At 44.9% G+C, this 27,610-nt stretch overlaps 1 protein-coding gene and 1 long non-coding RNA gene across 9 annotated transcripts in view; one reads left to right on the forward strand and one right to left on the reverse strand.

Annotated features, from left to right (window-relative positions):
• The window catches only part of LOC106828352 (uncharacterized), a 42,218-nt gene extending 24,552 nt beyond the window's left edge, over positions 1 to 17,666 (reverse strand). For all 8 annotated transcript variants that reach the window (XR_006529265.2, XR_011504258.1, XR_006529264.2 and 5 more), the window contains exons 1-4: positions 17,534 to 17,666; positions 17,181 to 17,292; positions 16,071 to 16,207; positions 14,943 to 15,724 (exon numbers count right to left, since the gene is read on the reverse strand). This is a non-coding gene — a long non-coding RNA (uncharacterized lncRNA). The remainder of the gene's footprint in view (positions 1 to 14,942; positions 15,725 to 16,070; positions 16,208 to 17,180; positions 17,293 to 17,533) is intronic.
• SPRED2 (sprouty related EVH1 domain containing 2) overlaps positions 17,604 to 27,610 on the forward strand; it is a 112,337-nt gene continuing 102,330 nt past the window's right edge. The window contains exon 1 of the mRNA XM_014836769.3: positions 17,604 to 18,425. Coding sequence (XP_014692255.1) covers positions 18,400 to 18,425 — 26 coding nt within the window. The 5' untranslated portion in view covers positions 17,604 to 18,399. The remainder of the gene's footprint in view (positions 18,426 to 27,610) is intronic.

Genomic DNA, 27,610 nt, shown 5'->3' on the forward strand with positions numbered 1-27,610 from the left:
TTCGCGCTGTGTGATACCTGCCTCCTATAAACCCAAAAGCAGTCTCATCTGTAGTAATCATACCCTAGCTGACAGTGAGTACAGTACTTTACAATTGTTTCACACTTTTTGGGGAGGTCTTTCCTGACCCCCTAGACTGGATTATGCCCCCTGTTCTATGTTCCCATAGTATCTTGTTCTTTTTCTGTTATAATCTCACTATATTTTATTGTAAATACTTGTTTATTCGTCTTTCCTGCTAGATTGAAAAGCTTTATGAGGAAAAGACAATGTTATACCCCCAGTACCTAACACAGTGCCTGGTTCACAAAAGGCATTTAGTACATCCCTACAACTGAATAAATAAATGATCAGTTAACTCTTATAATTTTCAAAACAATTCTTCCAAAGCAAGTGTTATTGTGTCTACTTCATTGATGAGGGGAAGGAGCTTTTGAGAGATTATGGTCATGAAGCTAGTTAGCAGAAGAACTAACTGGGAATGCTACCCAGGGCTCAGCTCTTTCCACTAAGCTCCACCTGGAACCTAGAAGAGACATCTCTTCATTTAATCAATCAACGGACACTTACTGATTATTCCCCACATCAGGCTCCACTGTGGGGACATATGCTCATGGAGGGACATACAAAAAAGAGTAAGATTTGTGTTCAGATGCTGGAAACCAAAAGCAGAAAAATGGACACGCAAATACGTAATTGCATTATAGCGTGGTAGGTAGCACGGAAGCTCCTAGGAAGAATGTCTAACTCTGCCTGGGTGAGGGAAGCCTTACATGGATCCATTGATCTGGGTTTTGAAAAAAAAAAAAAGTACTTTCCTAGGAAGAGAGCAGGGACGGTTATTAAAGGATAGGGCTGATGGCTGGTGCCTCCAAAGCTGAGTAACCTTGTTTTCTGCTCTATTGCTGACTCTCCCATCCCACCCAAGCCCCAGCAGCTGGCTTCAGGAAATGGAGGAAGCAGTCTCAGGAACTCGGGCTTGCTTAGCTCAAAAGGAGTCAATGCAACAAGAAACCCACAGTGTGGAGCCAGGTTGCATTATAAACATCCCTAGAGCTCACCTACCTGGGCCACCATATACAGACTGCGCACACAGTGGCCCCAACACCTCATTTCAATCAACACATAAAATCTATTTTTCCTACAAATGAAAGGACACTGAAGGTTATCTGACATGGAATAAAATGAGGCACAACTTGCTGTAAGACAGCACTGGAACACGGGAAGATTACTGGTTTCCCGGCACCTGGGAGAAGGTGCCTCCTAAGAATATACTGAACTAACCAGGGCAGTCAACAATTCTTCTCTTATAGAGACATGGCACGGAAAGGCAGCCAAGAGAAGGAGGTTATTCTGTGAGCATTGTCCTACCACATTAGGAATTTGGGGGGAAAAGCTATTACCATGAGCAGTTGAAGTGTCAGGAAATTTTTAAGTAGGAAAGTGTGGTGATAATATTTACGTTTTAGAAAGATAATGGACAGCAGTATGCATTAGAGGAACAGAGGACAGAGACAGGGAGATTGTTTAAAAGCTTAATGAAAAAATACCAGTGAGAGACAATGAGGCACCCACCCTCAGAGTATTAAGAATGATGAGGGCATCCACCCTCAGAGTAATAAGAATGAAGAGGAGGAAATGGATTCAGAAACTATTTAGGAGATAGAGTCATCAAGACATGAATGACTAATTGCATGTAGGGGGTGAGAAAATAGGAAGACGAGAGGCTGATTCCTGAGCTTCTGACTTGCAAAAGTGGTTGGATGGTGGTTGGAAGAAGAGAGAGAGAGAATGTGTGTGTGTATTCTGTGTGTGTGTGTATTCTGTGTGTGTGTCTGTCTGTCTGAAAAGAAAGTTCAGCTTTATAACTGTTGAAGTGACTATGGACCATAGACAGGTTTCCAGGAGGTAGCTGGATATGTGGGCTGAAGTTTGGGGGAAAATTCCAGGCTGGAGATAGTAATTTGAGAGTCATCAGAGTTTAAATGGTAAGTAGGAGTGGATGAGGTAGCCCAAGGAGACCATAGAGAGAGAGGAGAAAGAAAACCCAAACTTAGGGATCATCAACACTTAAGGGGTCATTGAAAGCAGTTGCTCATAAGGAAGACTGAGCAGTCAAGCCACACTACCTCCAAACTCTGAACACCACTGGGAGCCTTAGATGTTCCGGCTCAGTTGGAACTGCATTTGGCTGCATATAACAGAAATCTGACTGACACTGGATTAATTAACTTCATATCTAGAAGGCAGTCCAGGCAGGGCTTAATGAAGCCATCAAGACTCATGCTCCTTCCAGCTCCTTTTGTCCTCATGATCATAAGATGGCTGCTCCACATCAGGCATTAATCCCTCACTCCAAGGAGGAAGAAGGGAAGGGCAAAGGGCAAAAGACACTTGCCAAGCCTCTCCCTTTTTACCAGAAAAACAGTAGTTTTCTGAGAAGCCCCACTCATTAGACTAAAAACTACAACTCATGGGCCAGAATTGAGACTACAAATAGCTCCCTGCCTGGGTATCTGAAGGAGATGAGGTGTTTTCTTGTTTTTAACTTTTCGTTTGGAAATAATTTCACACCGACAGAAAACTTGCAAAAACAGTACAAAGATTTCCTGCGTATCCTTCACCCAAAATTTCCAAATATTAACATTTCCCACATTTACTTTATCATTTTCTCTCTCTCTCTCACACATTTACTTCTACATACTTTACTTCCTAAAAATAAAGATCTTCTCTTACATAACCATAGTTACAATGATCAAAATCAGAACATTTATATTCATATAATGCTATTATTTAATCTACAGCTTTTGCCAGTGGTCTCACTAATGTCCTTTATTGCCAAGAAAAATATTTTTTCTAGTCTGGAAACCAATCCAGGATCACACCTTGCATTTTGTCGCCATGTTGCTCTGGTCTACTTTAATCTAGAAATTTCCTCAAACTGTCTTTATCTTTCATGTCATTGACATTTTTGAAGACCACAGGCCAGTTACTTTGTAGAACATCCCTTATTTGGGTTTGTCTGATGTTTTCTCATGATTCAGATTACATGTTTTTGGCTAGAGTACTACAGAAGTGATGTGGTGTCCTTCTCAGGACATCATATCAGGAGGCACATAATTTTGATTTGTCCTATTACTGGTGATATTAACTTTGAGTCATTGGTTAAGGTGGTAAAGTGGTATTGGTGACTTTCCCTACTACAAAGTTACTATTGTACCCTTTGAAATTAAATTAGTAAGAATTTGTGGGACATGCTTCGAGACTATATAAATACTGTGTTTCTCATCAAACTTTCACCTACTAGTTTTAGCATCTGTTGATGATCTTGCCTGAAATAGTAGTATGGTGATTGCAAGATGGTGATTTTCTAATTCTGTCATTCATTCTATAATTTATTGGTTTGTCTTTTACCTTATAGAAGAACATTTCTTCCTCCTCTATTTATTTGTTTATTTATTTCAGTATGGACTCACAGATTCCTATTCTATTCAATGGGTTATAATCCATTACTATAATTATTTATTTTGATGCTCAAATTGTTGCAGATTGGCCATTAGGAGATCCATTAAGCTGACTTCTGTGTCCTTTTGACACATCCCCAACATTTGTTGAGCACTTTTCTTATTTGAGATGATTATTTTTAACAGGGCACATTACCACCTTGATAAAATCAGGCTTCTGATAGTAAGGAACAAGAGGAGAAATGGAGGTTGTGTGGGCAACCAGTTGTATCTACCACACGCAGCTCCTCACCAGCCAAGAACTGGTGGCTTGAACCCAAACTGACAGCCTTGCTTTGCTCTAACAAAACAACTTTGTGCCCACAACCCAAATACAGCCTTGAGGCTACGTAATTCCATCTATGCCTTTCCTCACTGTAATCCTTTATCACCATCCAAAATGAGTGCTCCTAGGGCCAAGTCCCCTGCGTTGCACAACTCCAGGGGATGCCATTCATATTGTAGGCTATGAATGACGTATTAGAGCAGGGGCCTGCAAACTTTTTCTGTAAAGGGCAAGATAGTAAATATTTTCAGCTGTGTGGGCCATTCGGTCTTTGTTGCAACTAGTCAACTCTGCCATTGTAGTGTGAAAGCAGCCATAGACAATATGCAAATGAATCGGCATGGCTGCGATCCAACAAAACTTTATTTATGGATACTGACATTGAATTTCATATCATTTTCATGTATCATGAAATATAGGCTTACTTTCAATTTTAAAAAACCATTTGGAAACGTGAAAACTATTCTTAGCTTGCGGGCTTTACAAAAATAGGCAGCTGGTTAGATATGACCAGAGTTTCCCAAACCCTACCCTTCAGTTATCCTACATGGTGGCCCTGCCTCCCATCAGGTCTGTTCTCCCTTATCCTAATCTCTGATCGGCCCCTCTGCTCTGAGCTTTCCACCTTCTCTTCTTTCTCAGGTCTTTCCTCTGTGCCCCAGAAAATCTCTATTCAATTGTAAATATACTTCTTTTCACCTTTAACCTCGTAGTTCCTTCTTTGCCTTAACTGCAAAGTGAATGTATTCCCTAAGGAACTTTCTTCCTTTGCTGAATTCTAGGAAGGATGCTACTCATTATCCCATGCCCCACAACTCTTGGGAATGGGAAGTGGTGTTGACATCCTCGACATTCCCAATCCTATTTCTAAACCTTTACTCTTCCACCCTCTTGTAAAACCCCCTCCTCCTTTGAAGCTTCTATCATCAACAATAGTTAACACACATTGAGTGATCTCCTCACAACCACTAGGAGATAGTCTCCTAAAATAAAATGGGAATAAAAAAAAAATTTTTATTCCCATTTTGCAGAGAGGCACAGAGAGGTTAAGGTTATACAGCTGCTTAATGGCAGAGCCAGGATTCTAATCCCAGCAGTCCATGCTTATTACCAAGATGTTATGCTGCCTTTTCTCTGTGATTATGGACTGTGTGGCTAACTATCCTCCATCCTAGCCTCACTCTCCATTATCACTTAGGCACATGGGCAGAAAGAGATGCACGCTCAACTTGAGCCATTTGAAGAGGATTTAATAAAGCAACTGTTTAATAGAGGAAGAAAAAAAGGTCTTTCTCAACCTTTTTTCATTATCATCCACCCTAAGGAGAAAAATTAAATTAATTCACTAATTAATTTTACTAATTAAATTAACTTAATTAATAAGACATCCAGTTCACCCCAACCTAATGCATTCTTCCCACTATAAGTGAAAGTCATCTTTCTAACTGCAACCAGTGGGTGCCCCAGGGACAGGGAGCTGGACGGCTGGAGACGGGCAGGAGGACAACCTTTTCAGCTTTTAAATGTTGTACAATATGTGTATATTGTCTAATTTTAAAATGAAATGTAACTTAAAAAATTGACCTAGAATGCAAATATGGTCATTCTTTCCTATGCTCAAAACACTTCAGTAGCCCATCTGCCACCAAGTTAAAATCCAAATCGGTTCACATGTCACCCTAGGCCCCTGGCATACTTCCTCAGTCTCATCTCCACCACTTTCCACCTCGAACCCTGTGTCCAGACATGTGAATTACCGAGAAGTGAACGTGCTCCCTAAGCAACTGTCTTCCTTTGCTGTCAGTTTGTTCCTAACGCCATTTGTATCAGGCGCCTGCTTTTGTAAACCTGCAGTTTCTTCAACCCAGAATGCAAGGCCTCTCCCTCTGCTCTTCTCATCTTCCTGGTGAATTCTTCATTCTTCAAGATCCAGTTAAAACAACTTCTCCAGACTCCTGTGAGAATAGCTGCCGACCTTCTTCTCTGTGCCACCACTGTAGAGCACAGGCTCCGACGCCAGACTATGTGGGTTTAGATGCTGGATTTGTCACTTACCAGTCGGTGACTTCAGGCAAATTATTTAACCTCTGTGCTTCAGTTTCCTTATTTGTAAAATGGAGATTAGAATAGTTCCTATCTTAGAAGGAGAATATTCATTCACCAAATATTTACTTACTATTTGTTACATATCAAAACAGACAAAAATTCCTGCCCTGGTGGAACTTAGATTTTAGAGTCGTGGTTGGCAAACTACAGCCCCTGGGCCAATTTAGCCACTTATTATGTAAATAAAGTTTTACGGGGACACAGTCATGCTCATTCATTTATTTATTGTCTGTGGCCACTTCCATGCTACAATAGTTGAGTTGAGTCGTTGTGACATAAGATTATAGGGCCTACAGAGCCAAAAATATATGTACTTTTAAGAAAAAATTTGCGAATGCCTGCTCTGGTGAGATTAAGTGAGTTCATACATGTAGTGTTTAAAACTTAAAAACATTGCCTGGCACTTAGTAAGCACTCAGTAGATGCCAGCTTTATTAATAGTATTGCATACCCTTACAATAAAACTTAGGACAGGGACTCAGCAAAACTTTTGCAGAATAAATGAATAAACAGAGAGGTAAAGAGGAACCAGGAGTTGGGGTCACGGAAGCCACAGGCAGAAGAGTTTCAAGAAGGTGGAAGTGGTCAGCTAAGTTACGTGACAAATCAATACTGAAGAAAGACCATCAGATTTGGCAATGAGATGAAGTGAGCTCACCAAGAAGCAGTTTGTGTGAAGTGGTAAGGACAAAAGGTAGACTCTGGGGGGTTTACAAGGGAATGGAAATGAGGAAGAACAGATAGGAAAGAAGAGATTATACAGCTATGTGACAGCAAGTATCAAGATAAAAATGAACACATTTGGTCTGTTATCTGAGTTTTTAAAAACTTGCTAACCAAAAATATCAGGTTTATTGAAATATTGGGATATCTGATGGATTTTCTGCTTCTCTTTGAGCTGTCTGGTATTGGGTAAAATGTCAGTGGAGGAAAATTCAAGTCAAGGGGTTGGCTCCAAGGCCAAGTGTTTAAAGTCCCGCACACTCCACTTCAGTGGCCTGGGTTTGCAGGTTCGGATCCCAGGTGCAGACCTACTCCACTCATCAGCAATGCTCATGAGGCAACCCACATACAAAATAGAGGAAGATTGGCACAGATGTTAGCTCAGGGCTAATCGTCCTCAAGCAAAAAAAAAAAAAAAGAGGAAGATTGGCAACGGATGTAAGCTTAGGGCAAATATTCCTCACCAAAAAAAAATCAAGTCCAGAACTAGCAGGCAGAACTTCGGGCAGAAACTTCAAGTCCAGAACCATTAAAAGATTTATGATGATGTTGATGATGATAAAGTAATGTTGGTTTCTTTTGTGATCTTTATCATTGTGTGATCTTAACTGGTCTGAAATGAGACCAGTGTAAATTTGCCTACAGAATATGTATTGTAATCACAGAACAAAAACTATATAACCATATTTTTTGTTCATTCAATAAACATTTACTGACTACTTTGCATGCACTACACATTCTGATAGATACAGATACGAATGTATAGAACTTAGTTAATTTGGTCATTGCTTTCCCCATCCCCTCCAGGAACTTATGATTTGGTTGGTAAAGAAAGCTAGTTGAGCAAATAGGTTCAACATTTGTTATAGATGCTAAGGTAGATGTTTAGATGGGTTACAGCAGAGCACAGAAGAATAAAATAATTTATGTGAAACTATTTTCCCATCTGTCAACTATTTGCCAACTATTTTTACACCTATACATATGTACATTAAGACCAAAGAGAATGATATCAATTCATAGCTGCTTTCTGGAAAACATGCATGAGACATTTAGGACTCTGAACTCATGCATATTATTATTGAGGCTTTTTTTTAAAGGACTACAAAAGAGTATGTTTAATATGATCCTAGTTTTATTAAAATATACACTACATAATATTTTATTAGAATATTTACTGTATATACGGAAAAAGTCTATAAAGATACACATTTAAAATATTAACGGGTTATATCTGAGTGGTGGAATTACTGGATATTATTTTCTTCACTATACTTTTTGCACTTTAAACGTTTGTACAATGAACAGGGCTTACTTTAATAATTGCAAATAACAACAGAACAAAACCATTGAGTTTTAACCACTACATGTTACAAGCATATGACATATGTGCTTGTAAGCACAGAGTCTAGACATTTTTATGTTTCTGTAGATTGTCCAATGTTTAGTTGTCATGTGAATAGCAACAAAAATTTCTCAGCTTACAAATGTCAACAGATGACATCTCAAAGAGATGTGTCTAGAAGTCAACTCTGTTGGTTAGTCCTCTTCTGCAAGGTGGCAAACCAAGCAGGCACCTGCTGTTGAAATGCTGGGATTTACTTAAAATAGGGAGTGCTGTGCATACGAGTGACTACGGTATGAATCACTTAGTTGGGCTTCAAATTACAAGACACTGGCAAAAAGTGGCTTAAACAATAAAGATTTACTATTTCATTTAACATGAAGTCCAGAAGTAGGTGAGTTCCAAGTCTAGTTAACTCAGGAGCTCAGCAATTTCAGGATTCTGGATCAGCTCTCCTTTGATTTTCTTGGCTTTCCCCTCCTGGTAGCGCTGAACATCACGGCCTCACACAAGAATTTCTGAAGCAGGAGAACAAGGGGAACTCCTGTTCACCCCATCTCTCTCTTTTTCTCAGGGATTCAAATCTTTCCTAGAGTTTCCCTAGAAGACATCTCCCTGCATTTTATTGGCAGTACTGTGACAATTCAGAGTAAGGAAAAACACAGGGGCGAAAACTCAATAAAAGAAAAAACTATAGCGCCCCCCCAAACCAAGAACTGAAGAAAGGGATTACCATTATTGCCCCTGACCAGCAGTGTCCATTAGAATTTAATGCGAGCCATAGTGCAAGATATATATATATCTATCTCCCTGAGTAGTCTTGGAAAGCTAAAAGCAAGTCTCCATTTTCCCCTTCATGCATGAGCTGCAACACTGATAAGCAACATTGCTTTCCACCAGCATAATTAGAAATAAGTGCCACGGGTGCATCTCGTATTATTCCAACAAGGGCATCTAAGTTATGGAATTTGGACTTTGAGCTCCTGGGCTCTGGATGTGACCCTGACTATCTGTGTGGTCTTAATTGAGTCACTTGACTTATCTGGGCCCGTTTCCTCATTTTAAAACAGGTGGTTCTTTAACCTTTGAACTCTAGTTCTCCATGATTTTATATTACTGTTGCACTAGGGACCTTCCCAGCCCCTTATCTGACATCAACAAGCTGAGCCAGCAACAAATGAGAAGTCATTCAGAAGAGCACTTTCGCTGATGCCATGGGGCAAAATGTGCTTTTAGAGGGAAAGAAAGATGGCAAGCCATGGTGGCTTATCATTCATTTACTCACTAAGTATTACAGGGTACCCACTATGTGCCATAGTGACTCTAGATTGAATAAGAGAGAAGATGTGGTCCCTGCTCTCGGTGAGCTTACAATCTAGTGGGAAGGGAGTATAGATAAACAGATATGTAATTATGAAAGGTGTAAAGAGGGCTAGGACAGAGGAAGATGAGGGCGTACAACGGAGGAGCACCTGGCCCAGTTGAGGGGAGGAGAGAGAAGCCTCCCTGGAAGAAATGATACCCAACTGAGGCCTGAAGAAAAGTACTTAGTTGCCCCTCCTGGCATCACGGGAAATTGCCTGGCCTACAGGGCATCTCATCTTACTTTATCCAATTCTCTTCTCTGACTTACTGTTTTTCTACTGCCCAGTTGTCTGCACGTTTGGGATCTGGTAACAGGACCACAAGAAAACTCTTGCAGCAAACTGAAGGTTTCTATTTCAGATCCTTCCACCACCTTCACCACCATCATTTCCATAATCCACCACCACCATCACCACTATCATCACTACTATCTTCATCACCACCTCTCAATACCTCCATCATCACCACCCACCATCATCACCTCCACCACCATGAGCACCACATCTACCATCAAAAAAGTAAGTGAACCTTGTTTTAACTAATCCTAAAACTATGTCTAAAATCTGAATATAATGAGGAAAATTAAGGGATGATTATTTGCTTTTCCAAATTATTCAGCAACCTTAAATAGTTAAGTTTCCCTAGTGTTTTTTATATATGCTTCTGTTTACAAACATTTTAATTGCCCAGATCTCTTTAGGGATATACCTATTTTAAGAAGTAAGGCATGTCAGAGACAGGATATTCAGGCTGAGAAAAAAGGTCAAGCATACGAAGAAGTTCATAAGGTCTCTTTCTTTATTCACTATATTTTTGAGAAGAGTTTTATAGCATGCACAAATCTACTAAACATTAAGCAGTTTTAGTTACTTGGCCATAAATAGTGACTGTAAAGGTAGAAGTTAATTCTATCAATAGTACTCCTATATATAAATGGTATGCCTATATATATAAATATGTACTTATATAAAAATATAGGATACATATATTTATATACTTATAGTATGTTTGTAAATTTTATAATATATTTATCATATATTTGTATATGGAAATATATAATGCTTATCATATATATATGATCAATGTATATTATTATTATAAATAACCTTCTCTAATTGTGAAATTTGGGTGAGAGACTGAGATAGATTGTAAAAATGGTTACAGATTCCTCTCTCATCCTCATATGCATACCCCTTGCCATGTGACTTTGCCACTCTTCTCATCAAGGAGTTTATTTCCCAGCTCTTTGACTCTTGACGCTGGGTTGGCCATGTGACTTCTCTGGCTAATAGGATATTAACAAATGTGATGCAAGCAGTGGCTTGAAAAAAGCATGCACTTTGGAGTTTGCCCTCTCTTGCTGATCTGGGAACCCTGCCACTACCACCACGTGATCTAATCTGGGCTGGCCTGCTGGAGGATAACCGATCATGTGGAGCAGAGATGAGCTAGTCCAGCTCCAGCCCTACGAGACTAATCAGCCCACCAATCAGCAGATACATGAGAGACCATTCTGGACCATCCAGACCCTGCTCAGCTGGCCGAGGCCTGAACACCCCCCAGGTTGAGAGACTAGAGATTCATGATAAATAATAAAATATTTATTGTTTTAAGCCACAAAATGTTGTGGTGGTTTGTTATAGAGCAAAAGCTGGCTGATACAGGGACCATATCTCACTGAGTTTTATTTTCCTCTTTTCTCTTTATCCATTCCAAAAAGTTTGGGTAAAACGTTTGGTTTATTGGAGCCAGTTATCATAAACACACGATCTTTCACTTTCTTCCAATTCTAAAAGCTCTGATTATCTTATATTAGTAAGCTTCCTGTCTCAGTTATGGTCTTTACAGAAGAAAGGGGCTGGGGCTAAAGGTAGTAGAAACGAGGCTTGATGTTAAGAGTGAGAAAGGAATGGGAGATGTGAATTCAGGTAGTGACAGTGGGATGTTGAGGCCAAAAAAAGAGTTCGGTACCAAAAAAAAAAAAGAGAGTTCAGTACACTCCTAAAACGTACCAACTAACTTACTGGGAGAAGTTTGTTCTATTAAATCAGAATCTCCGTGAATTTCCCTGGCACTGACCCCAGAGGACCCTGTGCTAAATTATAAACACACATTCTAAAATTCCCCTTTTACTTTTCACTTTTTCACTATCCAAAATGTGGCTTTCTATTTTGGTAGTTGGAATGTTTTTGGCTGTAAGTGACAGAAGCCCAATTCAATCTTAAAGGTCCCGATCATCCTCCAGCTTCAGGCAAGGTAGAATCCAGTTGCTCAAATGATGTCCTCAGGGAACTGGCTCTCCATCTCTGTCTCTAGGTTCTGCTTTCCTGTTCTGGCCTCCCTGTATTCCTCAATCCCTGATCTATTTTGTGGGTCCCAGAGTTGAGTGGTAGCAGTTGTCTATTGTGTCTCTCCATCTTCGGCGACCATGCCCTCCTCCTCCTCCACACCTGTTACCCTGATCATGTTAAAGGCACTAAGGTCCATCCAATTACCCAAGTCCTCTCCATTAGTCCCCATACCTAACAGATCATAAAGCCAAGACACTTCCCCCCATCTGTGTCCTTGGAATTGGTTTTCCCTCTCCATGGCCATTGCCACTCTGCTTTGTCATGCACTGTTATTCCTGTCATGGAAGAAGAAAATTTCTTCCTAACCAGTCTTTGCTTTGCTTCCTACAAGCCATCTTCCATGCCTAGAGTAATCTATTAAAAATCTAAGTCTGACACATACAGAGGGAAGACCATGTGAAGACACAGGGAGAGGATGAGCATCCACAAGCCAAGGGGCTCACAAGAAACGAACGTGGCTGCCTTGATGTCAGACTTCCAGTCTCCAGAATTACGAGAAAATAAATTTCTGTTTTTTAAGCTGAAAAAAAAAAAATGTCTGAGTCTAGCCTTCTTTGCTTAAAATGTTTAGTTATGTAACTTGTCTAAGCTGCTCCACAAAATTGGGGTACAAACATGATCCCATTTGGTGATTTTTCCAGTTGATCCCTTCAACCCCCAGCTACCCTGCTGGCAGAGAGCCTCGTTATCTTAAGTTGAGTGTCCTGGAAACAGAGCCTCAGTTGGGATGTGTTGTTATCTTAGGGGCCTCATTGCTCCCCGTCCCTGGGCTGAGGCTGAGCCCACTTTGATCCCACCTGCCTGGCCTAACTAGAGTCCAGAGTCTTGGGGCAGGAGATCGGGGATGGGTGTCTTTCCTTCCAAGAGGCCCCAGGCTCCTCATGCAAATTGTGTGCCCAGTGACAAGCTTTGCCTACCTGGGGTCTCAGAGAGGGGCCTGGATCTAGTCACAAAAGATTCTTTTATGCCAGAGGTCAAAAACTCAAATGCCTACAAGAGCCAGAAGCCTGACAGACAGGGCCGTAGCACCCAGCAACAATCCTTAACCAAGCAGGAATCTGGCACTCACAGCCACCACATCTTTGGAATTTTTTCAGGAGGAGCCAAAAATCTTGATTTTTATGTGAAACATTCTGATTTTAAAATGTTAAATTGATTTTTAAAAAAACAGACAGCAGGCAAAACAAAACTTGTCTGGGGCCTTATCTGGCCCAGGGGCTATCAGTTTGTGAATCTTGTTTTACACCCTAAATTCCAGAACAATGGATGCTCATTTGCCCCACATTTGCGTAACTATGGGGACACTGCAATGAACTGGGACTGGACAAAGATCAGCTGTGAATCCTACAAAAGGTTCCATGACTTTAAGATAGTCTAACCTCCTTTAGCGTGGCCTCCCTGACCCCGCTCCTACCTTTCTCCAGAGCTTTCTGTTCCCCCCTCCCCACTCTGTTTGACGCCTCAGGGCTTTTGTGTTCACTGGGCTATCCCGGAGACCCCTCCATTTCCGGTTATCTATCGACACTCTGGCCCTCCTTCAAGACCCAGCTCAAATACCTCTTCCTCTGGGCAGCCCTCCTTTCCCTGATCTGCTTTCTATTCTTCTTACCCCATGTTTTAGAGAAGTTAGTCCACTGCCCTAAGGTTTCTTTACAGGCCTGTTGCCCCACCTGACCCAACCCCGAGAGGGCAGGACCCTGGGTTCATTCACATCCGTATCCCTATTGCCCCATAGAGAACCTGGCCCTTTAAACGCAGACTGGGGAAATGGGCATCCGGATTGAAAAATAATGAGCTGACCAATGCGTTTCACACGCCAGAAATCCATGTGTGAAGAACTGGTCATTCTATTTTGAGAAATTAAGTTGAAACTTGGTGTTCAAGAGGAGGGGGGGAACCCCTGCAGACTTTCATTTTTTTAAATGACTGCATATTGTGAAATACAGTTGGGAAGAATAAGTTTTTAGACTTCCTCAGCTGTGCACATAGCTGAGGCTTCTAAGAAGAGTTCTAGAACTAGAGAATGGCTAAACTGGTTGCACTAGCTTTTCTCAGGAACCTCAAAGGTCCCCAGGGCTCTTACAGTAGGGGATGTTTGCTGCCTCAGAGGGGAAAGGAAACCAGCGCTTCGGAATCAAACAGCACTGCCACAGAGGCGGCGGCCTACGGTGAGAGCGCTAGCAGCCACAGCCGAAAAGACCCTTTGCATAATCCGCTCTTAAATTGACTGAGGCCTGTGGAGTTGTAAACTGAAACTCCAGAGGCAAACCCTAAGCGGTTACATTTTTTCGACAAGGTTTCCCAGCCCTGTCAATCATTTCCTGCTTTCTCTCCCTCCCCACGCGCGCGCGCACACCCACACATTTTGGTGGACCTCTGCCTTGACATTGAGCCTCTCCCCTACCTGAAGTGGAGCACCTCAGGAAGCAGCGAGGCTTGGAGTTTCATTCATAATATATGAACTCAAGGGAGGAGGGAGGCAGGGACCTTTCATCTCTGCTATTTAAAATCCCAGCATTGCAGCTGAAAGGGAGAATGACCTGGGAGTGCACTGCATCGAGGATGAAGTATTGCACGATAACGGTACCGGCGAGCGCGTCAGCGGCCCGCCCGCCTGCTATTTATACCGCGGCGATTATGCAATCTGGCTCCAGCCATTCATGCCCGACTGGGACGACGCGCGCCGGGCGGTGGGGGGGGGGGGGGGGCATCATTCCCGGGCGCAGGGTCAGCTTCTAAGTTTGCATCATCCCCTTCATTACGCGAAAGCTTGGGTTTCCATTCCTGCCGGCGGGTCTTGGGGGAGACAGCTGGCCTACAAACTCACTTGGCACACACTGGCACACAGGACTGCTTATTTAAACAGAATAATAAAAGCACCAGAGCGCCCGAGGCGCGGCCAAGCAGCGCGCAGGGCTGGGCTCAGGGCAGACCGGAAGGAACTGATAAACCGAGCGCTAATGATACCCGCTCCCTCCCCAATCGGAAGTGTCCTCCGAGCGCCGGTCATTGAGAAATACCGAAGGGGCAGAATGCGGGTGAGGTGAGGACAGGCCGGGGCGCAGCTGCGCGCGCCTCGCGGGGAGGGGAGCGGGGGCGCCGCGGCAATGGGGGACTTCCGCGGGCCCGACGGCACAAACCTCAGGCCACAGTAGAGTCCTCCCAAATCACCACCCACCCCCCGTACGCCCCCCAAGGGGGAAAGTGATTCATCGATCCCTCCCCTCCCACCACCCCGGGGAGATCCATACTCCCGGCCCTACCAGACCCCGATGGGCGAGAGGTGGAAGGACTCAGACAGGGGGCGAAGGACACGAAAGAGGGAGCGGATGGCAGAGAAGGTTAAAATGTCCGCTTCTCCGGGCGCCCGTGCGGGGCGGGAGGGGGCGGGGTCCGCGGCTGGCTTCCGAGTGAAACCAGACCTGCGGGTCTACTGAGCATGCCCGTCCCCCGGCTGCCGAGGGTCGCTCCGCTTCCGCGCTCCGGGCTTTCCGGGCGGCCGGCGGGAAGGACCCGGGTAGGGGTGCTCCCCCGTCCCGAACTCCGGATTGAGAGGCGGGTACGTGGGGGTCCTGCTGGGGGCTCTGCTGGGTTTGCGTGAAGTTGCGAGCAGATCGACATTACTTTTGAAGCTGTACGATCTCACTCTGAGTCGACACCCTTGATTTGATCGTGTTCAGAGCTGCGTTCCCCGTTTTTGCCAGTTGTCGGGGAGAGACAGGGATGTGGGTATTTCGCTCTTTCAGAAATGTCATTAAATTAGAGCCCTAAATCTGTGATACAATCCAGTAGACTTTGATAACACCCTGATATTCAGATCAATAAACGTATCGGAGCTATTCACCCAATATCGCCATTTATACTATGGAGCGGCAGGAGTCACAGTTAGTAATTGATGGAGAAGACCAAGAGGTGATCTGCTAGGAACACTTCCATTAAAAGGCCTCTTTTGGGTCACGAACAAGGCAGAAGAGAACTGGGAGGTCTTCTTTAGAGGAACATGAAGGACCAGGAGTGGAGGAGGAGCATTTGGCAATCCAACTGGCTACAGAGAAGAAAGGGTTGCTTCTGTTTGCAGTGTGCTTAACACAGTACCTTCCCTGTATACCCAATTAATCTTCCCAGCAACCCTATGTTGTGGGAATTATCCTGACACTACAGACGCTGAACCTGAGCCTCAGAGAACCAAAGGATCTGCTGGAGTCTGGCACTAAGACATCCAGGTGGGGACCTGGTGAATCCTGGACCTTAGAATGTTTTCCTTTGCTCCTCTGGCTGCCTGGTCCATGGGCTGGGCCAGTCACTCACTGCTATTAGCAGAGAGCTGGCTGAATGAATGCTGATGACACTGATTCAGCTTGCCTACCTGCAGAAATTAATAATCACCTCACCTGCCTTTTGCCATTTGGACACTCTGAAACTGGAGGGTGGAGCCAAAGAGATGCCCGTTGAGTGGATAATTTTGACATGGACAAATGCCTATGTTTCTGGAAATTCAGGAGTGATTGAGTGGGATCTCTTTCAGCACCTACAGGAAAAAAGCAACAATAGGCAAGGTGAGAATTGCGTAGATGCCTTAGCCTTATGGGGATTTAGAGAATAATAAGATCCTGCTTTGTTCGGTGATTTCTCATAGGCTTTCAATGGCCTCAAAAACTGAGAAAAACAAGCTTGGCCTTGTTATCCCTATTTATAAAGAAACTGAAGAATTGCTAAAAGCCTCACTCAGGGTCTCAGGGCTGCTAGGAGAAAACCAGACACAGGTGTTCTTCCCCTGTCTAGTGCCCTTTTCACCACCGTACACCAGCACTCAGCATCAAAGGTGGGTGAACCCTAGTCCATGTCCAAAAAGACCCTGGTTGTTTCACCTTGGCGAAACGCTTACTATCTTTGGAGCACTTGTGGCTCTCCAAATGCACACATATACGTTTTAGGTATACTTCACTTGAGGCATATATTTTCTCTTCTCTTAATTTGTTCAATGGTTGCTATTTAGTTAATCTCTACGTAGTTGCTTGACACATTCAGGAGGATGGAAAATCTACTGTGCTTGGAGAGCAGGAAGGGGCAGGGACTCGATCTCTTGCCCCTAGCAAAACCCCAGAAGGAAATACCCAACTGCTAGGTGATTTGTGGGATCCACAGCACAGTAAAAATTTGGAGCCCCTTGTTCAAACATTATAAAGAATTCCGAGACTGCAATAGCAGAGCATCAAATCAGTCGAAGATCTCTATGCAGCTGCGCAGGTTGCACGCCCAGGAAGCCAGCCCTGCCCAGTGCCCATGATCCTACGCCAAGGCAGGACAAATAATTTCAACACAAAGGGGACGGAGAGGGGGATTACGCGAGCTCTCCATCTCCCTGTCTCACTGCGCCAAAGCCCATGGGTTGGCAACCTCTGGCCCAATAACTGTGGCCTGCAAGGGCCTGGGACAAGGGCCATCCTCCACCAACATGAGAGAGATTTACTGAATAATTTAAAATATATATTTGGGCTTACCTTTTAACCCGAGAAAGTCCATTTCTACTGAAATGCAAGCGTCTCTGGGCTGTTGGATTTACCTTTTATTTCTTTATGTACAAATAATGATTTCTTAAAAATGCCCGTTCTCCTACCAAGACAAAAAAAGATCACAAGCTTCACGTGAAACTGAAAAGCCTCTGCCATTCAGAGCCTTGGCAAAGGCACCTGTGCCCCCCCTCGCCCCCGCTCCCCGCTCCCGCCCCACGGTAGGTGGTAGTCTGTCCCCAGAGCTGCCCGTCTCCGCCCCCTCCTTCCCCCGCCGAGGATTTTTAATCCAGGGGTTTGGAAGGAGGGAGGGAACCAAACAGGAGCCAGATGTGTGCGAGTACCCCCAGCTCCTGCCTGCCTCCTCCCTTCTCTCGGGCTTCTTAAAACCCGGAGCGCTGACAGAGGGGGATCCGGAGGCAGGCAGACGCCGAGCAAACAACTCCACTCCACGGCTCCTCCCGGAGTGGAAGCCCGGAGGGAGGGGGGAAAGGAAGACGGGCATGCTCAGTAGGCGGGACAAAGTTTTTTTTTTTCTCTCTCTCCCTTTTTTTTTTTCGGTCGCAAGTAGGAAGCTTTTTGCACTCCACCACCTCTGGCCGCTGGGAAGACGTCATCGCTTCCGCCCTACTTCCTCCTCCTGTTGGCGGCGGTGAGAATCCAATATGGAGTAAATCGGTGGAGTCGAGAGATGGGGCTCGGACGGGGCGCCCTGCACCGCCTCCCAGGCGCACCTCCCCCGGCCGCCGACCGCTCCCCGGAACCGTGATTGGCCCGGCCCCCCCCTGGGGCGACCCCGGACCGAGCCCCCACCCGCGGCCGGCCATCTCGTCCTCCTCCTCTCAGCAGTCCCCGCAGCTCCACGGCGCGCTTGTTTTTCTCCTCCTCTCCTCACCGCCGTCCCCTGCCCAAATCTCTCCCCCTCCGCCGCTCCCGAGCCCCCGGAGTCCCCGCCCGCCTCGCCCCTAGGCGCTACGGCGCTCACTGCCCCCGCAGCTTGCCTTTGCACCCCTTCCTCCAAACCTCGCCCGGCGCTCCGGTCGCCCTGCTTCCCCTTCTGCCTTCTGCGGCGCCCCCTTCATCTTTAGCCGCTCCCCCCCCCAACCAAATCAGGCGATCTCCGGAGATGTGAAGAAGGCGGGTGAGCGGACAGGAAGATGAAGGGAGCAAAGCTGCCCGCCGCGGGACAGGCGTCTAGGTGAACAGGAAAATGACCGAAGAAACACACCCGGACGAGTAAGTTTGGCCGCGGAGTGGGACGAGGGTGCCCCGCGGGGACAGCGTGGGGGCCGGGGCTGAGGACGCGGGCGGGGACGCTCGTTGGGTGAACTTGGCGTGGGGTGCAGCGAGTCGCTGGCCTGTGGGGTTTGGGACGCACGATTTCCCCTCTTGTTGAAGTGAGGAGGGGGCAAAAACTGCTGCGGCCGGCAGGGGCGCGCCTTGGGTCGGCGGGCTGGTGGCCGCTGCGGGGGCCAAGGGCGCGCGGGTGACCTCGGCGCGGTCCCCGCTCCCTCTCCAGGGACTCACAAACACCCCTTCCCCCTGAAGTCCTCAGCGGCTGGAGGGGAAGACCTGACACCCCCGCTCCGGTTTCCTGGGGTCGGTGGGTTTTTACATGCTGACTTTGTGACTCTCTCGCCCCGCCGCTAGCCCGCAGTCCCTTCGGGAGCCCACTGGGGCCCAGGCTCCGCCATTTCGTTTTCTTGAATCGCTCTCATTTGCATACCACATTTTCATTCATAAAAAACACGGCAGAGCGAGAGGAGAACTGGGCTTTTGCTGCGCGGGGGTCTGCGTGCGCCCGGGTCCTTGCGCCGCCGGGCGAGCTGGAGCCGCCCGAGGGGTCCCGCGGCGCGTGTGAGTGTGTGTGCACGCGCTGCTGGCCCGGGACAGGCGCCCTGCGGGGTCGGGGCAGCTCGGGGGGCGGATCCCAGTCGTGTGCGGCGGGGGCGGACGGGAGCGTGCGGGGCAGCGCGCTGCAGGCCGGTGTGTGTGTGTGTACGTGTGTGTGTGCGCGCGTGCACAGGCTTGCGTGCCCGGCCCGCGGGGAACAATGCTCGGGGCGCTCCGCCTAAGGGGCTCCCGGGCAGACCTGCCACCCGCCGTTGGACGGTGCCTTTCTCCAGCCCCGGGCCCAGGTGCAGCTCTCTCCTGCCTGGCGATCGCCGAGTCGGGTTTGGCTTTCTCCCACCCGCGCCCGAGGCGTTTCCAGTCGCGGGTGCAATGGAAGCAGGGCCGCTGCGTCCGGCGCCTGAGGTCGTCGGCCTTGGTCCGAGCGGTCACCGCACGGCGACTGCCGCCGCTGCTCAGTGGCTGTGCCCGCCACCAGCACTTTTTTTTGTGAATAAGACGCTCTCCTTTATTGTCACATGATATCCCTCCCCTCCTCCCCTGCACATTCATAAATCCGGAGCCGGCCTCGGCTCCTTTCATTCAGAGCTGCCATTAGCCAAGGTAGCGGCGGCGCCGGCTTGGGCGCACAGAGCCGGTCTGCAGCCGCCGGGACGCGCCTGGGAGGGGGGCCCCTAGTGTCTGTGGGGCATCGGGCTGCCAGTGGCCAGCTTCCGAGGCCCCGGGTCTTATGCCCCCGCGAGCATTGAGACTCAGTACAGAGAGGGGAAGTGACTCAGGGCTGGGCGACGGGGAGGGCTTCTCTTGCAGCAGGTGACAGAAAGCTGTTTTCTACTCTAAGAATCTACTTACTTTTTTTCTTTTTGGAATGCCCGTTTCTTCTTTGGCGTCTGCTGTTGCCAGGCTGGATTGGAGGGGGTTGGGAGGGTTGGTGTTGGGGAAAGGGAACTTCTTCTTGTGGGTCCCCAGGGAGTTTTGACTGCAGTAACCCATGGTCTGCTGGACACCCGTAGCTGGATAGGATCCTGCCTGGTGTGCTTGTCGCAGCCGTGCCATCACATCTGCTGGTTTTTCTATTTTAGACATTTTGCTTTGCCTTTGTAGACTGTATCTTCAAATGGTAAAATGAAAACAAGTTGCGCTTGTAAGGCTGAAATATGGAGGGAAAGAGATATGCTGCTGGGCCTTGCCCCCTTCAGAATTGACTAATAAACAGGTATTTTTATGGTTCCTCGTTTGTCCCTGCACACACAAATAGCAGTAGTAGCAGTGAGGGACGGTCGCCTTTCCCTGGGCTTCCTGCTTCTTGGAGATTGGTTCCGCCACCCTACACTGGGTTCCTTGGCTCCATCTCTTGGGAGTACTGGCCTGGCCCCTCCCTTTTCATGGCAGTACATCCGCTTTGCATCCTACTCTATCTGGTATCCAAAGCAAAAGGATTTCTGGTGGGATCACCAGCAAGAAATAAATCTTCTCTATGCCAGGCTTTCAGAGCAGTTCAGCACGGAAACCCGCTGCCCCCACTACTGTCAGAAGCCCAGTTGAGACAATGGATGTTTGAGGACAGGTTCTGGTTTCATTTAGAGAATCAGAAAGCTGTGGTGCCTTAGCCCACTGCAAAAATGGCCTTCTCGGCATTACTTTTAATGTAATGACCTTGACGTGAAACATGAAATGCCAGGTAAGACGACGGCCGCATGAGTTGTAAACTGCCGTTTGTGGACACTGTCCATTATATTGTTCAATGTTCTTATGTAATGACCCATCTGAAAAATTCCTTTTAAATGTTTAGTGCCAGGAAGAAGGTTTCTCTCTGAGTTACAGAGCTTGCTGTGATTGCTTTTTTTGTTGTTATTTTGCTACCACTGTCTGGAAGCTCAGAGGTAAAATTATTACTTGATTATGGTAGCCATATTAGTCTAGGTTTTTGTTAGATTTGTTTACCCCTCCTCCATATGAATTTTGGTCTTCATTATCTCTTCTAACGGTTTTATGTTTGAGGTCCCTCAACTACCTTTTGGAAGCAGGCAAGGTGTGTTACATATAAAGAGAATTGGTGACATCGAACTGGAGACCTAAGGGAGGTATATTTGTGCCTTAGGTAAAATAGGTTTTCTTGATAGTCCGTATATATTTAAGGTTTTTATTAAACAATACAGATATTTAAACATCTGTTTAAGCATTTAGCATCAGAATGCAATAAATTAGAATCTTGCCACTGGTAAAATTGTGCTTAATTTTAAAAAATAGTAAAATGTTTTGTCTTCTAATGTTCTTTTCCATGTCAATTTAAAACTCCTCTCTAATAAATGTATGGTAATTCAGGAAAGATTGTCTGCTCTTTCCACTGATGGTCCTAAAAACTAGCTCCATATAGAAAATATACAAACCCTTCTGTGATCCCATTCCAGATAGAAATGCACATTAAGATTTACAATTCTACAAATTTATTTTTAAAATTTAAAAAGTAAAGAACATCAAACTATTGAAAGTGGTCTTTTGTACATAGCAATGGAAAAAGTTTTCAAAATCGTATGTATTTTGTCTGTATCTTTAAAGCATTTGATCATGGCTATGAATGGTTTGGAAATTTGCAGGTGAAATGAAGAAACCCTTCTCAAGCGAGTGGTAACTCAGGAGCCATTGGGCCATCGGGCTGCCATTCAGCTTTCTATTTTGTTCCTCTCATAAACTCTTCTCTGAAACACACACCTTGCTGAGAATGGATTTGCAGCTTTGCCCTCAGCCATATTTTTCCTAATGTTGAAACATTTGCCGTTTTTAAAAAAGTCTTAAATATTTTCCTGAATCATTTCAAAGAAATTAGACATCAGAACTCTTATATCTAAATGCTTGAGCTTACTTCCCAAAATACGGGAATATTCTTCCGTGAAACCACAATATCTTCATCACACTTTACAAAATTAAGAATAATCTCCTTGATGTTTTTAACACTCAGTCTTTTATAACAGCTTATTCTAGCCAGGGGCCAATCACAGACCCCGCTTTAAATGTGTCTGTAACATACTTAAGACTCAAGGCATAACCATTTGCTAACTTTCTGATCTAAGGCAAGTTACTTACATATCTCAGCTTGGTGTTATCTGAGTGAATATGATGGGAGTAAATATTACCGATTTCGGGGAGTTGCTGTGAGAATTAAATGAGATACCCTATGTAAAGCTTACAGTCCAGCAAGCATAAAACAGTGTTTGGTGTTGGCTCTTTCCAGGGCCGTGAGATAGGTTTGTTACAGGCTTAGCTTGTCAATTTTCAAATAACCCATTTAATCGATAAAGAAGCTTAAAGTTATTTGCCTAAGACAGCAAAATTTATTCATTTGGCCTTCCTAACAATCCTATGAGGTAGATGGTATCGTTACCCCCATTTATAGATGGGGAAACTGAGGCCCAGAGAGGTTAAGTAACTTTCCCAAGGTCATACTTTTAGTAACTGAAGGAGCTGGGATTTGAGCAGCCCAGCAGTCTGGCTCAGGAAAGACTGTTTTTAGCCACTGTGAGGTACTGTCTCAGGAGGGAGAGAGTGGCCAGCCTTAGTCATTCTGACTTCAGAGCTCACACCATGTCTGCCAGTCATGCTGTCCCTGATTCTTCTCAATTGGTGACAATCTGTCATTGCCATAATTTTTTCCACTTCCCTTCCCTTAAAATGCAATGAGGCACATACTGAATTAAAGTGAATTTAAATAAACTTGGACTTGTGAATTCTGTGATACACATTAAGATAATAGGAGGAGTGTGAATTCAGAGTTGGTTATTACTGGAATGTTAGCTCTCCGTTCATTGAAATAACAGTTGTAGAAATTAGACCTGATACAAGTATTGATCCATTTTCTTTGCATTGGCCTTCAAAAGGAGATATGTTTCTGCTGTCCATAAGTAGACTTCGTAAATGTTAAAAACATGGAGTTGACGTTGCAGAACTGGAATCTTGGTCCGTTTATCAGATAATCTTCAAAGCACGACAAAACAAAAAAACTTGGAAAGACCTGAACAAGCTTGTCACTAGAAAATCAGAGTGCTTCCCACATGCACTTACTGTACAGCTGGTTAGGTGGCAGGCCTGGACTAACCTCCATCTGCTGGGTTTGTTTCCAAAGGGATATTAGCAAATGCTACCTTCTGTCTAACTATAGCTGATCCCCCCTGCTTTCTGATTGCTTTAACCAAGAAAATACGTAAAATGTGAATCACTACGAATACCCAATCTATTCTGCCTTGACAGTCTCCTTACTTGTGCTCCTTAGTCTGGAATTCTTTTCTTTCTTCCTTCCCTTCTTCAAACTAGTGATGTTCTGCTCATTCCCCCCAGCCAGCTTTTCCTTTTGTGAGAGTCCTCCTAGGCTTTCCCCACTCCCACTCTCCAAGTCTAAATTGAAGACTCTTTATAGCATCCCCCCCCCCAACCAGGGCCGTATGGTGGTTATCACCATTTAGAGTTGGGCTTATACCCCACTATGTTCTGGCCCAGAGTATGAGCTTTTTAGATCGATCCAGGGTTACCTCTCAACTGCCTAGTTTTCTAGTTGTTTTCCCAATACCATTGGGCACATTGTGGTTGCCTAATAAATGTCTGTTGAATTAAAAAATGAATTTAATTATTTTAAAATGCTGTTCTCTCCCTGCCGACCGATGCAATAATTACAGTTGTTGTATTTGGTTAACTTAGGGTGTGCATAAGCCGCCTTCTGAGAAACTCCTTGTTGACATGAAGCTGTTGCCGCATTCTGTGGAAATTGGGTGCAGAACTCTCCGGTGGTGGTGGTCTGTGATTGACAACTCAAAACCGTTTTGACTCCAGTCGCTCTTGTGGGAACTGGGAAGTAGAAGGTCTTGAGCTCAATAAGCCAGGGCCTGTGTTTCTGCCTCTGCAGAAATCACAATATTCACAATTTGCAGTAGCTGCAGGGTTCTGATGGAGTTCTAACGCTTGAAGTTGGAGACAGCTGTGCTGATGAACTCCAGTATTGGCATAGTTCCTCTAGTGCTGGGCTGAACACAAATATACAATCTGACAGCAGACTCCTCAGAAACTGAAGAAGATGATAATAGAGGCAGAGCAGGAAGTTTTGGTGTGTGTGGTGGTTTGTTTTGGCTTGTTTTCTCTTAAGTAAATTGGGCTGTTTTTCTTAAAGACCCAGTCATATCAATAAACTCATTGACTATTCTTATAAATGTTTCTTTTTAATCAATATTGAAGGCTAGAACATTGATGATATTTAAAGGCATTTTCTAGGGCTTTTAGTCACTGGAGTAGAAGGAGTATTTTGCACAGGTGCACACAGTGCTCTGTGGAGTGAAATGTGTCTTCTGCATGCTTGCCCTGGGGAGGCATGAAGGCTTGTTATTACGGCTTGACACGTGTCCCATGTCATGGAGAGGAAGTGAGGCCAGGATCTTAGTAAAATACTTGATATTAACTGGCATAAGAGTTAGATAAATTAAGGAACTGTTTTATAATACTCATTTCTCAGGTAATCTTGTCAACAGTATGTTCATGTGTGGCATATCGCACACGTGATAGCAAATTGTGCTTATGTTATTTATGCTGTTCTCAAACGGTAGTTGAAGATTTACTTAAAAATAAAATTTCTCTGTTAACTTGCACTTAGAGCGTAGAGGTGGAGAGATGGATTTTGACTTCCCCCTAGCATTTGGCACTTGTGATTGAAGAGATTAGAACAACACCGGCAGCTTCTGAGATGCGTGGTTCCGGCTCCTCTGTGGACTGAAATAATGATTTTTCAAATCTGGTTGTTTTCATTCTTAAATATATACTGTGTGGCCCATTCATAAATGATTAAAACTTAATTATCAGGTTCAGTTTTAAAATTTTCTTCCCTAGTTCATCTGGTAATGAAATCTTTGTGTTGCCATTTTTATTATTTATTTCTCTTATTTCTTTTTCTCAAGGCATCACTTTGGCTCTGGCCTGCAGGATTGCTTTTTCACATGAGGACTGTTTATTTTGTATTTGCATCCCACCCTCACTGAGAATGCACAGACAAGCTTGGCCCACCGTCCTTCCAGTTGTGGGATCAATGGCTTGTTAACCCATCTTCCCACAGCCTGGCAGAGGGCTGAGTCTGTAGTAGGCTTTCTGCAAATGTTTATTGATTGGTTAAAATAAATATTCATTAAGTGAAAAGCAGTTTTACCTTATATAAAAATGTAAATGGTTATTCATGTTGTACCTACAACCAAAAGGACTTTGAGGTTGCTTTTTCAAAACTACGAAAAGGGGCAGATTGCCATGATGGTGGTGGAAGAAACATGGACTTTGGGGTCACACCCTGCCTCTGCCCTCTACTGATGAAGGGACCCTGGCAAATGCCCTAAGCCATGAGCCCTGGGTTAATGTAATCCAAGTTCATTCTGCTGCCTACTTCGTAGGCTGTTAAAAAGTGGAGATGAGGTAGCAAAGGGAAAACATGTTAGCGCAGCGCCTGATAAGTCGGGAATTCCATGACAGTCCTCCACCTCTGGTGGAGCTCACATCATGTAGCCAGGGATGATTTATTTTCAGAATTTCCAAGGCAGAGCACATCCATTAACTATTTTAGCCTCACAGCAACCTTTTGAGGCAGGAAATGAGATTCTCCCTTTATGCCTAAGAGAGTTGAAGTGACTTGCTCAAGGGGGTTTGTGGGAGAATTAGAGGCTAGAAGTCATGTTCTGCTTTTCATTTGGCTTTCCAGTGCTGTCCTGATAGGTCCCTCTAGAATAGCACCTTAGTTTTGGTACTTTAATTTCAGTAATGCCCAACTGACAATTGGCCCCTTTGCTCAGTGATCCTAGTTGGCTATACTTTTTGAGATTTGATGTCTTTTCGTAGCTCTTATTGTCAATGTAATTACCTATAGTAGCATCCTTGGCTCTCTTGCCATCCCTATCTGTGGTTTAGAAATCATATTACGAACAGCGTTCAAATTGTGTCTAAAACAAGGGTCAGTAGGCTTGGTGGGGATGGGTGGGGCTGAGGGCTCTCTTAGGAGTAAGTTGGCTTCTGACTTGTTTTGTCTACTTGCATGCCATGTTGGTGTTTGCATTTTATGTTTCCAGCCAAGGAATAAAGTGGATGCTAGCCCAGAGGTTTAATTTAATCATCAACATCCTAATAATTTTACAGACCTTTTAAGGCTGCATAAGTGTGAATATAGTCTTAATATAGCAATTAAATTTCTCTCCTTTGCTTAATAGGTTAAGTCAAATCTATGATTTTTCTTAGGTTCAAAATTCCAAAACAGGGCCGGCCTGTGGCCGAGTGGTTAAGTTTGCACATTCCGCTTCAGCAACTCAGGGTTTTGCCAGTTCGAATCCTGGGCGCGGACATGGCACTGCTCATCAAGCCGTGCTGAGGCAGCATCCCATATGCCACAACTAGAAGGACCCACAACTGAAAATATACAACTATGTACCAGGGGGCTATAGGGGAAAAAAAAGGAAAAGTAAAATCTTTAAAAAGAAAAAAGATTCCAAAACAGGTCTGCTCTGCCGGGATGGTGTGCACTGGCTCAACGTTACTTACCTCTGGCCCTGGAAGCCGAGTGGCTGCCTTCTCATTACTGTGTGTGTGAACGGATTTCAGTCAGGAGTCTGCTGTTTGTAAACCAGCTTTGAGGCCCTTACTGTCCATCCTTACATGTCTTTTATCCTAAGGAAAATTAGGGGATACTAGATTACAGGTGATCGGTTGGAGTGTGGTGGACTTTGAATCTGAAGAACTTGGCTTTAGAACATACTTGGACCCTAATTGCCAAGCCATGTATACATTATTTTATTGGATAAAATAAATAACAGTGGGGGTGAGGCTCGAGGAAAGGTAGCAACTAGCTGTTGAGTGGCATTTGCTTGCTGCATCCAAGGTAGCAGACACCTAATCTTCGGGAAAGTCCCAGAGCTGTGACTCAGAAGGAGTCTGCCCTCAGGAGCTTACGTTCCAGGGTGCTGGGCACTTTCGTATGCCTTAAGGGTAGGAGGACAGATCATCTTCATGATTGACTGATTGACTGTCAGAGTTGTTTTCCCTTTCCTTACCCACCTTCTGCAGGGTTCCTCCTGGAGCTGCAGGCATTGGGATTCCCAGATTTGGGGAGGGGGGACTCTTCATACATAGTATTAAAGGAACAACATGCCCATCTCGAACACCCTACCAAGTTCTTCAAGTTATTTTTAGGGTGTGTGTGTGTGTTTTATGTGCATGTACATGCGCACTCACACGTGGATGGAATATGTTCAACAGTCAAGCATCCACAAACTACAGGGGAAGAAAAGATGCAGAGAGGTTAAATATCTTGTCTGAGGTCACAGAGCAGGACTTGTTATTTTTAACCCAGGTCCTTTGACTTCAAATCCCATGTCTGTAGAACAACATTATGTATCATAACTTTACAGATCCTCACATTTCTCAATAAAAAAAATTGTGTCCTGTGTGCCAGCTTGGTTTGTATTACCGTGGAGCAAATGAAATTAGAACTCACCTCAAAAGTTGAGATGACATTTCTTCTTTGCATTCCTGTTCAGCTCTGTGGAGTAGGGAACCAGTACCTG

This window comes from Equus asinus, chromosome 6, assembly GCF_041296235.1.
Source record: "Equus asinus isolate D_3611 breed Donkey chromosome 6, EquAss-T2T_v2, whole genome shotgun sequence".
Taxonomy (NCBI): domain Eukaryota; kingdom Metazoa; phylum Chordata; class Mammalia; order Perissodactyla; family Equidae; genus Equus; species Equus asinus.